At 42.2% G+C, this 15,571-nt stretch overlaps 1 protein-coding gene across 2 annotated transcripts in view; it reads left to right on the top strand.

The window, feature by feature from the left end:
* FANCC (FA complementation group C) overlaps window positions 1-15,571 on the top strand; it is a 261,235-nt gene that overhangs the window by 86,562 nt on the left and 159,102 nt on the right. Inside the window, exons 3-4 of one of the 2 annotated variants that reach the window (XM_062208545.1) lie at window positions 1,256-1,340; window positions 8,723-8,817. In XM_062208545.1, coding sequence (XP_062064529.1) covers window positions 1,256-1,340; window positions 8,723-8,817 — 180 coding nt within the window. Of the gene's footprint in view, window positions 1-1,255; window positions 1,341-8,722; window positions 8,818-15,571 lie in introns of those variants that run through there. The other variant, XM_062208547.1, reaches the window with a different exon arrangement.

The raw sequence follows: 15,571 nt of genomic DNA, 5'->3' as shown, positions 1-15,571 counted from the left end.
AGATGGTCCCAGAAAGTCTTGGGCCAGCCTTGACGCTGAGACACATGGGAGGCCTTCATTGTTGCAGCAGCAGGAAATGCTTATCGTCTCAGCTTACCTGCACATTATCTCAGCTGGGTTTTAGTTTTGAACTTGCATGAAAGGTAAAGTAATGGGAAAGGGGCCAGTTGTACAACAGCATGTGTATTTTTTAATCTTAAGCTGTTTTCTATTTGGTTGATCTTTGCTTGTCTCAGGGTTTAGGTTATTGTAGATTAAGAATGATGTCATTTAGCATATAGCAATCAAAATAGTAATAAACAGAGATATATATCTTTATGTTTTGGCAGGCTTTATTTCTTTTTACGTGTTCCAGAGTTCTTGCCCTTTTAAACTTCTTTGAAATAGCCTTACTGGGGCTGCATTAGAGACTTCTCTTTATGTTAGAACAAAAAGCCAACTTTCTCTCTCTGTCTCTCCCTCTCTGTCTCTGTAACTCTACCTTTCAAATAAATAAATAATTCTTTAAAATAAATAAAAAGGGTGCCAACATTTTGGTGTAGTGGGTAAAGCCATTGCCTGCAGCACTGGCATCCCACATGAGTGCCATTTTGAGTCCTGGCTGATCCACTTCTGATCCAGCTCCCTGCTTATGGCCTGGGAAAGCAGCGGGAGATGTCCCAAGTGCTTGGGCCCCTGAAGCAACATGGGAGACCTGGAAGAAGCTGCTGGCTCTTGGCTTCTGATTGGTCCAGCTCTGGCCATTGTGGCCATTTAGCGGGTGGACCAGCAGATGGAAGAGCTTCCATTCTCTGTCTCTGTCTCTGTCTCTGTCTCTGTCTCTCTGTCTCTCTGTAACTCTGCCTTTCAAATAAATAAACAGATCTATTTAAAAAACAAGCCAAGATGATGACATGGGCTTACATTATTAAATATTATTTATTTATATTATTAAGTTATCACCAGTAATTTTTATCTTTTACTCTTAGTCCATATTATTTTTAAATAAAATGAAATAAAATTTTGTAACAAAATTGATTTTACCTGGTTATGTCATAAACCATAGTTTTGGTGACCTTGGTTTAAATAAGGTGATTGCTGACTTGATAAACTTTATTTGATTTACTTACCTAAAGATTTTCACTGATCCTGTTTTGCCTAATTTTCTAAAAATATATACTTAACTAGAAGCATTTAGGCTCCCTCAGGCTGTGGTTTAGTCTTTCTGAGTTGTTCCATGCTGTTTTTCTGACTAAAACATAATTTTCTTTTACAGGATTCTAACACAATTATGAAAAGATTCCCCACAATTGATCAACTGTTGGCAAAAACTTGCCGGAACCCTTTTATCTTAGCATATGGTAAGAATCCAAAGCATATTCTTTCAAACCATAAACTTTTTTTTTAATGATTGATTTATTTATTTGAAAGGCAGAGTTAGGAAGAGAGAAAGAGAATATTAGAGACAGAGATCTCCACCCACTGTTTGACTCCCCAGATGACCACAATAGGCAGGGCTGAGCCAGGCCGAAGCCAAGAACCAGGAGCCAGGAGCCCTCTCTGGGTCTCCCATATGGGTGGCAGGGTCCCTAGGACTTGGGTCATCCTCCTCCAACCTCCCAGGTACCCCAGAAGGGAGCCGGATTGGAAGTGAAGCACCTGGGACTCGAACTGGAACCCACATGGGTTGCTGGCATCACTGGCAGCAGCCTAACCCACTATTTCATAACGTTGGCCCCTCAAAATGCAAACTTCTAAGAGAGTTTTAATGTTGCATTGTTTAACAAAATTACAGAGGCTTAAATTATAAACCTTTCTCCTGTTTTTCTTGAACTGCCTTATTAATTGTTTTCATTGTTCAATACAAAGAAGGCGTCCTTTATTGTCGCCCATATATGTGTGTGTATTTGTATATATAGATATGAATTTACCTACACACATACATGCTCACAGTCATGCACATATACAATTCTGTAGAAAATAGAGCTCTTTGTATTGGAGGGCAGAAACTGACCGATTTAAATATCTGTTTTGGTCTGCAGTGACTTTCATAACCACTGTAAAATAGTTATACTAAGATAGTGACTTAATTTCTTCGCTTCACAGTTTCATACTAACTCATAAATTGTTTCTCATGTTGTAAAATCATTCCAAATCCTGCCAAGGCTCTGTTGTTATTTAGAGGTGACGTTTTGGTTTTACTCAAGGCTGAGACAAATTTGGGAAGACTTTAGAGGAGGTGTTCTTTCCCTGTCCTCCTGCCTGTTGGCCAGCCTCACCTCTGTTCTGTTTCATTTTCCACAGCCCCGGGGAATGCATGATAGGCGGGTCATTCTCCTGATGCTGCCTGCGGGCACTTGATGTCAGAGGGCCTGTGGTTTGCATCTATTTCTTTGGCCTCTCTCCTCTTTGTTGTCTTAGACCTTTGAAATAGCCTTACTGAGGCTGGGTAGGAACCATTCCAGTAGCTGTCTTTATTGCGATACTTATTCTGCTCTCTGACACCTGGAGAACTGACTGCCTCTCAAGAGCAGGAGCTGTGATTTTAGTTCTGTTTGTCTTCCTCGGGCCTAGCATAGGGGGAACAGGCACAACTCAGGCAGTACAGTTGAAGTTTGTTGGTGTAGATTGACTGTATAATTAGCTGATATTTACTTTGTAGATTTTTTTAAAAGTCAAAGACTAATTGCATTATATAATGACATTAGAACCAAGAAAATGAATATTTTCCTTTGATGTTTTAAAGAATTGTACAGTTTCCTTTTCCTAGCCTGTCATAAGTCATTATAGGAGATGTGAACTAGGGCAGGCATTTGGCATAGTGGTTAAGATGCTGCTTGGGATGTCCTCATCCCATACTGGAGTGCCTGGTTCAAGTCTTACCTCCAGTCCCAATTCCAGCTTCCTGCCAGTGCATACTCAGAAGCAGCAGGTGATGACTGAAGTACTTGGGTCCCTGCCGCCCATATTGGAGACATGAATGGAGTTTCCAGCTCCTGGCTTTGGCCTGGTTCAGCCTTGGCTGTCTTTATATCTTTGTGTGTCTTTCTGCCTTTCAGATAAATATATAAGTAATAAATCATAATTAATAATAATAAATAAAGTGGGTGAGGAAGGACAGCATCTATAGTTGCCTCTGTGAGTACAGGTGCATGGGGACGTTGCACACTCAACCTCCCTTACTCCACCCTTTGCACCATCTGCCTCTGCTTCCCACTGGCCTCTTTGTTTTCTCCCTCCAACTTACCTTGTTCAAGTTCTTTAGCTAAAATGGAAAAATTAGTGAGCTGGAACTGTGATTGTCCATAAAGGCCACACTTACCTGCCAAAGTTTATATATTGCAGCTAGGCCAGTGTTTCTCCAAATGTTTGACCAAAAATACAGTGTATATGTGTGCATATCCATACTTTTTTTTTTTTTTAAGATTTATTTTATTTATTTAAAGACTGAGTTACAGAGAGAGGTAGAGACAGAGAAAGAGGTCTTCCATCCTCTGGTTCACTCCCCAGATGGCCGCAACGGGTCTCTCACATGGGTACAGGGGCCCAAGCACTTGGGCCATCTTCTACTGCTTTCCCAGGCCATAGCAGAGAGCTAGATTGGAAGAGGAGCAGCCAGGACTACAACCGGCATCCATATGGGATGCTGTTGCTTCAGTCCAGGGCTTTAATAGTGCCAACCCCAATATCCATACTTACACACCAAGACACATACACATGCACACACACAAATGTCCAGAGTGCTTCTTTTTATGTGCAATCCATATTCACTATGCTATTTTTGAAAAAGGATTTATTTACTTATTTGAAAGGCAGAGTTACAGAGAGGCAGAGGCATAGAGAGAAAGAGGTCTTCTATCTGCTTGTTCACTCACCAGATGACTGCAGTGGCCAGAACAGAGCTGATCTGAAGCTGCAAGCCCACGAGTTCAGGGCCCCAAGAACTGGGCCATCTTCTGCTGCTTTCCCAGTCACATTATCAGGGACCTGGATTGGAAGTGGAGCAGTTGGGACTAGAACCAGTGCCTACATGGGATTCCAGCACTGCAGGTGACAGCTTGGCCTGCTGTGCCACGGTGCCAGCCGCATTCACTATGCTAAACATGTTTTTCATCACTCAAAACTGATTTCACAACTCTTCATGTGTTGTGACTAAAAGTTTGAAAACATGGAACTGAGCTGATATTGATGGCAAGAGAAAGGAGAAGAAACTATGGGATGCCCCCTACCACTGTTAGATGCTTCATGGGTTTTATAACAGGTTTTTGGAAGTAAAGAAACACTATTCCTTTTTTGTTGTTGTTGTTTTTGGACAGGCAGAGTTAGACAGTGAGAGAGAGAGACAGAGAGAAAGGTCTTCTTCCGTTGGTTCACTCCCCAAATGGCCGCTACGGCTGGCGCTACGCTGATCTGAAGCCAGGAGCCAGGTGCTTCCTCCTGGTCTCCCATGCAGGTGCAGGGTCCCAAGCACTTGGGCCATCCTCCACTGCCCTCCACTGCCCTCCCAGGCCACAGCAGAGAGCTGGACTGGAAGAGGAGCAACCGGGACTAGAACCCGGCGCCCATATGGATGCCGGCACCGCAGGCAGAGGATTAACCAAATGAGCCACAGCGCCAGCCCTTCTTAAGGTTTTATAATATCAACATTGCTTTATTTTTTATTTTTTTATTTTTTCACAGGCAGAGTGGACAGTGAGAGAGAGTGACAGAGAGAAAGGTCTTCCTTTTTGTCGTTGGTTCACCCTCCAATGGCCGCCGCGGCCGGCGCACTGCGGCAGGCGCATTGCGCTGATCCAAAGCCAGGAGCCAGGTGCTTCTCCTGGTCTCCCATGCAGGTGCAGGGCCCAAGGACTTGGGCCATCCTCAACTGCACCCCTGGGCCATAGCAGAGAGCTGGCCTGGAAGAGGGGCAACCAGGACAGAATCCAGCGCCCCGACTGGGACTAGAACCCAGGGTGCCGGTGCTGCAGGCGGAGGATTAGCCTAATGAGCTGTGGCACTGGCCAGCATTGCTTTTTAAATACAGTTTAAACCAGCAGTTTCCATCATGGAAACTAGAGGGTCACCCAGGGTGTTAACTGAGAACAGGGTCAGAAATTATGATAATAAAGAAGGAGAAATGATTTGCAGGTGAAAAAACAACCAAAACGAGTAGAGGAGAAATAGGTAATAACAGGGAGGGAAGATCTCTTATTCTTTAAGATTTATTTTTTAAATTTATTTGAAAGGCAGAGTTACAGAGAGACAGCAGGAGAGAGAGAGAGAAAGAGAGAGAGAGAGAGAGAGAGAGAGAATATCTTCTGTCTGCTGGTTCACTTCCCAAATGGCTGCAATGGCCAGAGCTGGGCTGATTTGAAGCCAGGAACCTGAAGCTTCTTCTGGGTCTCCCACGTGGGTGCAAGGACTTGGGCCATCTGCTACTGCTTTCCCAGGCCGTAGCAGAGAGCTGGATCAGAAGTGGAGCAGCCGGGACTCCAACTGGTGCCCATATGGGATGCCAGTGTTTCAGTTGGAGGCTTAACCTGCTATACCACAGTGCTGGTCCCCAAGCTCTTTTGATTCAGGATTGCCTTCTGCATGAAAATACTGCTGTCACTTCTGCAGTTCTGATCAGTTGGTTCTGGTTCTGCCCTCATGATGACATGTAACGGTTATCACCACTCTTCCTCATTATTCACTACCTACTCTGTAACATTTTCTTCTTAAACTTAGCAGTTCAAAACAGCTTTATTGCGGCTGGTGTTGTGGCACAGTGGATTAAGGCACTGCCTGCAATACCAGCATCCTATATGAGTTCTGGTTCAAGTCCTGGCTGTTCCTCTTGCCATCTAGCTCCCTGCTAATGTGCCTGGGAAAGCAGCATATGATGGCCTGAGTGCTTGGGCCCACGTGGGAGACCTGTTTGAAGCTCCTGGCTCCTGGCTTTGGCTTGATCCAGGCCATTTGGAGAGTGAACCAGCAGATGGAAAATTGATCTCTCTTTTTCAGTCTGTAATTCTGCCTTTCAAATAAATAAATTAATTAAATCGTTTTTAAAAAATGTTATCCCCCCAAAAAAATTTGTTGCCTTCATTCTTTTTAAACTATAGAATTAAAATTTAAAGAATTAGTTTAGCTTTCATTTGGAGTTAGGCTCTGGGCAAAGAAAAGCAGCTCCTGAAGATTGGGAATTTCTCTGGCTCTTCTGTCTCTCTCTTTTTTTTTTTTTTTTTTTTTTTTTGACAGGCGGAGTTAGAGAAAGACAGAAAGGTCTTCCTTTTCCGTTGGTTCACCTCCAAAATGGCCGCTATGCCCAGTGCGCTGTGCCGATCTGAAGCCAGGAGCCAGGCGCCTCCTCCTGGTCTTCCATGCAAGTGCAGGGCCCAAGGACCTGGGCCATCCTCCACTGCACTCCTGGGCCATAGCAGAGAGCTGGACTGGAAGAGGAGCAACTGGGATAGAATCCGGCACCCCGACCTGGACTAGAACCTGGTGTGCCGGTGCCGCAGGCGGAGGATTAGCCTAGAGAGCTGCGGCGCCGGCCTCTTCCTCTTCCTCCTCCTCTTCCTCCTCCTCTTCCTCCTCCTCCTCCTCTTCTTCCTCCTCCTCCTCCTCCTCCTCCTCTTCTTCCTCCTCCTCCTCCTCCTCCTCTTCTTCCTCCTCCTCCTCCTCCTCTTCTTCCTCCTCCTCCTCCTCCTCCTCTTCTTCCTCCTCCTCCTCCTCCTCCTCCTCCCCCCCTCCCCTCCCTCCTCTCCCCTTCCCAAGAAACTTTAAAATAACACACCAGCACCTGGGAGGAAAAGTCCCATCTTTTTTTTTTTTAAATCTTTTTTTTTTTTTTTTGACAGGCAGAGTGGATAGTGAGAGAGAGAGAGAGAGAGAAAGGTCTTCCTTTTTGCCGTTGGTTCACCCTCCAATGGCCGCTGCGGCTGGCGCATCGTGCTGATCCAAAGCCAGGAGCCAGGTGCTTCTCCTGGTCTCCCATGGGGTGCAGGGCCCAAGCACTTGGGCCATAGCAGAGAGCTGGCCTGGAAGAGGGGCAACCGGGATAGAATTCGGCGCCCCGACCGGGACTAGAACCCGGTGTGCCGGTGCCGCAAGGCGGAGGATTAGCCTGTTAAGCCACAGCGCCGGCCAAAAAGTCCCATCTTTTGGATTCTGATTTGCATTCTTTCTGAACCTGGTTGCTGCTGTGTCAGCATATCATTGGTATGTCTCTTGCACTTGCTGCTTAAAATTTCTTCTAATATTTTTAATCAATGACATTGGTTCAACCTGAAGAACCCTAGAATCTTTAGAGGTTAAATTATGTGACTCATGAAGTTATCTGATCTCAGGGAAGCCAAGGCCTTATGATGCCTTATTTGAGCTCATAAAATCTAAGGGGGAAATGAATGGTCCTCAGAATAACCAGTGATGAACTTTGGAAACGTTACTTACTGCGAAAATTTAAGCTTATGGATGCTTATGGGGGAAAATGGGATTAAAAGTTAGCATCCTGGGGCAGTGCTGTGGTGTAGTGGGTAGAGCTGCCTGCCGCCTGTAATGCCAGCATCCCATATGGGTGCCTTTTTGAGTCCTGGCTGCTCCACTTCCTGTCTAGCTCTCTGCTGTGGCCTAGGAAAGCAGTGGAAGATGGCCCAAGTCCTTGGGCTCCTGTACCTTTGTGAGAGACCCGGAAAAACTCCTGACTTCGGATCAATGCAGCTTCAGCCATTGAGGCCATCTGGGGAGTGAACCAATGGATGGAACACCTCTCTCTCTCTGCCTCTCTGTAATTCTGCCTTTCAAATAAAATAAATAAATCTTAAAAAAGAAAAGTTAGCATTCTTTGGTTTGTGGGTGAAAATCAAAGGTAGAGTACGGCAGTTTGTATTGTCTGTCTCTGTTCATGGAGCTGTTAGGGATGTGTGCTTATTCGCTTGCAGAAGATGGGAAGGTTAAAAGCGTGGGGTGAGTCTGCAGAGAGCTGATTCCAGGTGGTGAGTGTCTCAGCTTCGGCTCCAGGGCTTGCTGTGCAGTCTGGTATTGCTCTGCTCTAGCTCAGGTACTGACATCGCTAGTTTTTGGGCTTCATTTTTGTTTCTTAATTGTGTCAAAATCTCCAACTGGAATGGGCTCAGTCACTACAAAAGGAAAAAGAAAGTGGTTCATCATGTAAATGTTCCTGCAAGATAGAAGGTTTCGAAGTTCAGCATTTTCATCACATATTTGGTAACGTTTTGAATTTTGGAATAAGGAAATAGGAGCATGTATGAAGCTTCTTTTTATCCAGATTATTTGGTTCTAAGCAGAATACACTTTCAAACAATCATGTTTTGCTAAATTTATTTGTAACAAGTGAAGGTATTTTGGAAAATTAGAAAATTTAAAGATTAAATCAGGAGTATTAACTACTGGCTGCTTTTTGCAGTTATATTGCCTTAAAAAGGTTGAAATTATTAATGGTTTGCAATATGAAGTAAAAAAGCTGATCTCCAGAAAAGCCCATTTCTTTTAGTTCTTTCCATCATTCTCATTTGGCTTTAAAAGTTTCTGCTGTTACAGAAGGAAACTGACCACACAAGAGCGAAGCGTTAAGTGATCCCGAACCCACAAGAAGATGAAAACCCACAAAGTTCAGTTTCACACACACTCCTGGATGCTTGTTCTGCAAACAGTAGTTTGAGATTTTCCTAAACATAATGTTTCACAATTTTTATACAGATTGCTTTTTTTCCTGTTTGATGAAACCTACTCATTTTTGTTTTCCTGTTCTGTACAGGTGAAAGCCAAATAATTCTCATATGGTGCTTATGTTGTCTGATTAATAAAGAACCACAGAACTCTGGAGAATCGAAGCTTAACTCCTTGGCACGGGTAAGAGAGTAAATATCTGAACTGCTTTTCATTAATGGACTATGTAAAAGGTGCCTGCTTTTAAGTTTATTTTTCTGGTTCAGTTCTGTGATGCTGTAGCTCTTTTGAACATACCCTTCACTGTTACATTATCTTGTTGGGTGTAAAGTCATTCAAGAGATTTCACTTTTGCGTATTGTGAATTTCACGAGATAACCATCTTTAAGGTGAACTTCCTTCCCGTGCCTACAAAAACCTCGTTTTGAGTGGTTTTGAAAGGTACTTTCAGGTAATTAAAAGAATGTCCTCCATTTCCTTCTAGCAATTGGTATCCTTCAAAGAATCTTTTTTCCCTACCAATGAAGTTTAAATACTTGTATAATTCCTGCCTCTCTCCAAATCTGTTCTGTATTGAAACTAAAGTTGAGAAATGCCCAGGGAACAGCACTCTTTCCTAAAGTTGATACCTGGGCCTGAATGCTCACATACTGGGATCTGGGGCTGCCTGGTGCCTGCTGCTCACACTGCATAATGGATCACCTCTGGTGCTAGTCCAGATGGCTGACAGCTTCCTGTATGTCCACGCCCACCCCCTGCCTGTTTCCGCTTCCTCTGGAAGAGCAGGAGCAAGATGGAGAATGTGGTAAGGCTGGGCTGTGCCTACGCCCATCACCAGCAAGTTGGCTGTTCTGTTCTGTTCCTCCCTACTATGCTGCTGCAGTGACCAGGGACTTGTCAGCCTCCAGCAAGTATGCATGTGGTTCAGATTAGTTGCTTAGTATTATGAAATCACCCAACCAGATTAACACATATGGTTTTGTCTATCTGCCTGACTATTGATATCATTGCATTCACTGATTTTTATGATTCATTCATTTTAGACGGAATTGCTAACAGAGATAACAAAGACAGTGTTTGTATTTTTCTGTTAGATTGAAAGGGAATAGAAGGGACAGTAGAAATGTCTTTGTAAAAGTGCAGTGAAAAGGATTGGGTTAGGGAAGGGAATAACACAAAATTTAATTGGAAGGAAAATGAATGTAAGATCTGAAGAAAGGAACTGATAAGTAAAATTAGGGGAAGAAGCATATGTGTATATAAGATACAAGACTAAATGTATGATAGCATTCAAACTTTTAGTTGTTGCTTTTGTTGAATATTTGATATTTTAATGATTATTTAGCTTGTAATTTTGTATTGACTTGCTCATCGAGCCTTAAAATAGGCCATCCAATAAAGTGTTTTTAAGGTAATTGAATTAACTTCATTTTGCTTGTGACTTTATTAGCCTATTTTTAAATTTCTAGCCTCACATTTTATTCTGTGGTTTTCCCTTGTTTAATACTGTGTCTGTTTATTAATAGGCACTTAAATATAGTGCAGAGAGGTCAAGTTAAAACATTTAATTCCTGCCTTCAGGGGATTCATAGTCTGCTAACCAGATCCCTCCAGGCCTGTGTGGTTGGGTTATTGGTGGATCTGTGTTTAGGAGTATTGGTGACAAAAAAGGGGACACTGGCTCAATTGTGGAGTTTTATAGACATTTCCTGGGGGGGGCAATAGATTGGCTGAGTTCTGAAGAATGAGTAGGAGAGCAAGATAGAGATGTGAATAATGTCTCTGTCAGCAGAAAGAGAACATGCAAAGCATGATGATGATAGAAGGCACATACTGTGTTTTGGTACCTGCAGCTGCTTAGCTCTGTCTGGAGCTTGGGGTGCTGTAGGGTTGGTGATGATGAAGCAGGAGAGACAGGCAAACAGGAAGCCTACATATGATATGATTCTTTTTTTTTTTTTTTTTTTTTTTTTGGACAGATAGAGTTACAGACAGTGAGAGAGAGACAGAGAAAAAGGTCTTCCTTCCATGGGTTCACTCCCCGAATGGCTGCAACGGCCGAAGCTGCGCCAATCCAAAGCCAGGAGCCAGGTGCTTCCTCCTGGTCTCCCATGTGGGTGCAGGGTCCCAAGCACTTGGGCCATCCTCCACTGCCTTCCTGGGCCACAGCAGAGAGCTGGACTGGAAGACGAGCAACCGGGACTAGAACCAGCATCCATATGGGATGCTGGTGCCGCAGGCGGAGGATTAACCTAGTGCGCCATGGCATCGGCCCCCTACATATGATTCTAAGAAGGGTTTATTTTGTCTTGAAGGTGGTGGGGAAGCAATCAGATGTGAATTGTAGAAACTAACAGAGATAGCTCTTTGGAAGCTATTGGAGTGACAAAGGTGAAAAGTCCTAAAGGCCTGAATGACATGGAGAAGCGGGGAGATTTACAAGACATTAATGAGTAGAAACCTGAAGATGTAAAGGCAGATTGAGTGCAGACGTAGTAGTTAGGTGTGAGTGGAGATGTTCAGAGAGTTGTCCTCGCAGAGTGAGCTAATTTACTGACAGAGGATTGGAAGTCTGTGGACCCTGAAAGCCTGGGTGAGGTGACACAGGGAGTGGGGGCTAGGCACTAGAGGGAGCTTTCCGAGACAGAGTAAAAGGAGCCCAGGAAGTAGAAGAAGAGTAGTAGCATATCGAGAAAGATGAGCAGTCGTTCGTATCTAATGCTGTACAGGAGCACTGTTCAACAGAAATAAAATATCTACTATGTAGGTGATGTTAATTTTCCTAGTAGCTGCTGTAGGAACATAAAAAGAAATATGTAAACTTAATTTTAAGAGGAAATTTTATTTAACCCAATAGATCCAAAATACCATCATACTAACACGTGATCATTATAAAAGCTATTAATGAGGTTATTTTATAATCTTTTTTTCAGCATGCATGTTTGAAGTCCAGTGTGGTATTGTACATACATCACATGTTCCATCTTAATTCAGACATTACATTTTCATTGGAAATTCATTATTCATATTTTAGTTAGATTTATGTTCGAAAAAGTAGATCCATACAGCCAAGTTTTTTCAGTGAAGCTTCTAACTGAATCAAGCATCATTTTTAAAAACTTAATTAAAATTAAATAAAAAATTCAGTCTTACTGTGTTCAAGTGCTCAGTAGCCACACTTGGCTAGTGGTCACCTTGTTGGACAGGACAGCTGTACAGCATAAAGCAGGAGATTAAGAAGCACTGCTGGGATTTAGTGACCACGTGTGAGGCTTTTTTTTTCTGAGAGGTGGAGAGAAATAGCTACAGACTGAGGAATGGGGGAGAGGTGAGGAGGTGGAGGTGATCAGTTTCATTTGCTCTTCCAAGACATTCAGCAGAGAAGGTGAGTGCCAGACTTGCTAATGGAGTTGGCCTAGTGAGACTGAAAATCCTGAATGCATTGTCCTCTGAGAAGAACATGCTAATAGGAAACAGCGGTGGGTACAAGAGAGACAAGATAGCCCCAGAACTGTGCAATAGTATAAATGAGTTAAAGAAGTGTGTAGGAATTATATTAATTATTTAACTCTTAACAGTCTAATTACATATCCCTATCACAAATCAGTACCTACATAATGCTGTGTTAGCCATAAGGGCAGCAAGACGGAAGTTGGTTTTGGTTTATAAATCAATTGTACACGTCTGGGTATACTTTATATTAGAAGTGATATTTTCAGGGCTGGCGCTGTGACATAGTAGGTTAAGCCTCCACCTGCAGGTGCTGGCATCCCATATGGGCACCAGTTCAAGTCCTCGCTACTCCACTTCTGATCCAGCTCCTTGTTAATGGACTGGGAAAGCAGAGGAAGATGGCCCAAATGCTTGGGCCCCTGTATCCACGTAGGAGACCTGGAAAAAGCTCCTGGCTTCAGATTGGCCCAGCTCCACCATTATGGCCATTTGGGGAGTGAACCAGTGATGGAAGTCCTCTCTCTCTCTTTCTCCCTCTCTCTGTCTATAACTCTGCCTCTCAGATAAATAAATAAATCTTTTTAAAAAGGAGAAGTGATATTTTCTCTGGAAAAGTTTTAGAGTGACATATTACAAATTAAAGATGTATTCCTGTCATTCAGTATCTTTGTGAAAATTGTACAACAGTAAAATTTTAATAATGGTTGTTAATTCCTTGGGCAAACATTTATTTAATGCCTACTATGTGCTAGGATGTTCTGGCTGTGGTAATACAATCCTAGGGCACTCTGTGTTCTTAGAGCATTAAAAATATGATTGAAACAGCCTGAATAAAAAACCAAGTGCTTTTCCATAAATTATAATATTCAGTAAAAACAGATTACTAAATTAAATTTGAAAATGTTAGGATGAGTTGTGTTTTTAGTACAATGGAGAAATTAGTGTTCTGTTTGATGCTTGGCTTATGTTAGCATATGTTGGAAGCACACTCAAAACATTTTTTTGGAGTTTTACCAAGAACCACAAATGTGCCATCAAATAGCACCACCTCAATAGCTATTATGGTTTAGAAACTGGTTAGGCTCCCAGGAGTCTTTCACACCTTCTAAGAATGTTTGCTTCTTGAATAGCTGAGTTTCACTGTGGGATCTGCTGTACAGATAGTTTCTGAGCACCTGCTGCTTGCCAGGCACTACTGCCTGTATCCCCCAATGTCCCCCTGAGGCAGTAACCACTAGCCTGACTTTTATTTACATTGCTTTGTAGTTTTGCCACTTAATTATGTAGTTTGACCTCTTTTTTAAATAAAAAAAAACTTGATAGAATGGAATAATACATATGTGTTCTTTCGTGTTTCAGTCATTTTGTTCCATATTATGGTGTAAGATTCAGTGATGGTGCTGGATGTAGTTGTAGTTTACTTATTTTTATTACTAGAACACAGTTATTCATTAATCCTGGGATGGATGTTGGTTTCCAGTGTGATTTGGGAACACTGTTGCTGTGTATACTCTGTCACATGTATCCAAGGTCAAATGCACGTGTTCAGTAAAGAAGTGAAGTTACAGGTCATGGAACGTGGTGCATCTTCAATTTGATTGGCTTGTATTAAATTGTTTTTCACAGCAGTGGTACCAATTTAAATTCTCAAAATTAGTATGTGAGAGTTCCAAAGCCTCTGTGTTACTTGATATTATCAGATTTTCAGAGTTAAGATTTTTCTGATGAACGAGTATGGTTATAAAATCTGTTATGATTTTAATTTGTAGTTCCCTGAAGCTGAGCACCTGTTTTGGGAAAGTCTTGGCACATATTTCTGAATCCTTGCATATATCTTCATAGAAATTGTAGCTATTTGTTTCCATTCTGCGGTCTATGTTTACATCCTCTTACTTTCTTTTCAAAAAGACAGATTTTTAATTTTATTGTAGTCACATTTTCAATCTTTCTTTGTGATTTTTTTATTTTGTATTTTTATTTGGAAAAATTTCCTGACACCAAGATGATGAAAGCCTACGCTATCTTTTAAAGATAGTCCCTGACTTCATTGCAGGGATCTGTTTAAGCCAGGTAACCATCTGGTGGGTTCTTTAGTTAGATAGCATAATTAGTAGGCCTCCTTTATTGGTCACATAGAAGCTGTAATGCAGTCCTGAGAGGGAAGAAAAACGTGAAGAGTCCCTTTTCATCCTCTTTCCTCAAAACTGCACTTCTTCTGCTTATGACATGTCTGTATAACACTGAGACTAAGTAAATTGGGAGTGCCCATGCACTTATGAAATATTGCTAAAACTTAATTCTTTTACATACAAAAGTGATGATATTGTCACATCTCAATGGATTATCTTATGTACCACTTGGAGTACACATCCCCTAAGTGTTAACCACTAGTCTAATTGATAAAACCCACCTGCTACCTTGATATGCAGCTTTCCTTAACCCTAATATTGTTGATTCTAGTATCCTTCCATTTCCCATCCTCTGCACCCTGCATACCATGCAGGACACTCAGTAATCTTCCTATATCCTTGGATCTTAACACATCAGCTCAAACATGCCAGATCTTGTCTCAGATTTGCACTTTGTACACATTCCTTTCCTCTGCTTGGAAGGGTCTTCAGCCATAGCCTGATCCAGCTGGTGTCTGGAAACCTAGGGAAGAAATCATTGTCCACGTGAATGGTAGCTTCACATGAATAATAATGTGCTTCTTGGGGCCTTAATGAAAGAACAACACAGGCAAAGTGGAATTCAGAACTGAGATCAGGGATGCTGGAGATGCCTCTTCCATAGCTCCATTTTATTTTAATTTTACTTTTTAAATAACAAAAACAATACCAAAATCTTTGTTACCTGTATTCTATTTGCTTCACTTTCTGTAACCTCAAGTTTTTCTTTAAGATTGGTTGGTAATTAAGGGAAGCATTAGGACTAGCAGTTAAGACTCTAGTTGGAATGTCCATATGCCATATCAGGGTGCCTGAGTTCAAGTCCTGACTCCAATATTGAGTCCAGCTTCCTAATAATGTGCACCTGAGGAGGCAGGAGGTGATGGCTCAAGTAGTTGGATCCCTGCCACCCATGTGGGAGATATGGATTGAGTTCCAGGCTCCTGGCTTTGGCCATTGTGAGCATTTGGGGAGTGAACCAGGGGATGGTAGTTTGCTTGCTCTCTGTCTGTTTTTCTCTTTGTCTCCGTGCTTCTCAAATAAAATAAATTTTTTAAAATTTAAAAAATATTAATTGATAATTAAAAATTTTTAGTTATATAATGAATTTATACTAATTGCTTTTCTAATATCTGTATCTCCTCTCCCATTTTTAATGGTACATTGAATTTCCCAGCTGTTTATTGTTCATTTTGGTAAAGAGTTATCCTAGCTAGCTTGTGGGATGGGTCCTACTTGGCTTAACCCACATGTCCGCTCCATTTCCCTGGACACAGTGGCTGGTAAAGATAGACATATGGTCCAGTTTAGTCCAG

Source organism: Lepus europaeus, chromosome 12, assembly GCF_033115175.1.
Source record: "Lepus europaeus isolate LE1 chromosome 12, mLepTim1.pri, whole genome shotgun sequence".
Taxonomy (NCBI): Eukaryota; Metazoa; Chordata; class Mammalia; order Lagomorpha; family Leporidae; genus Lepus; species Lepus europaeus.
Note: the sequence above shows the minus strand (reverse complement) of the source record. Positions and strands in the feature narration are given on the sequence as shown.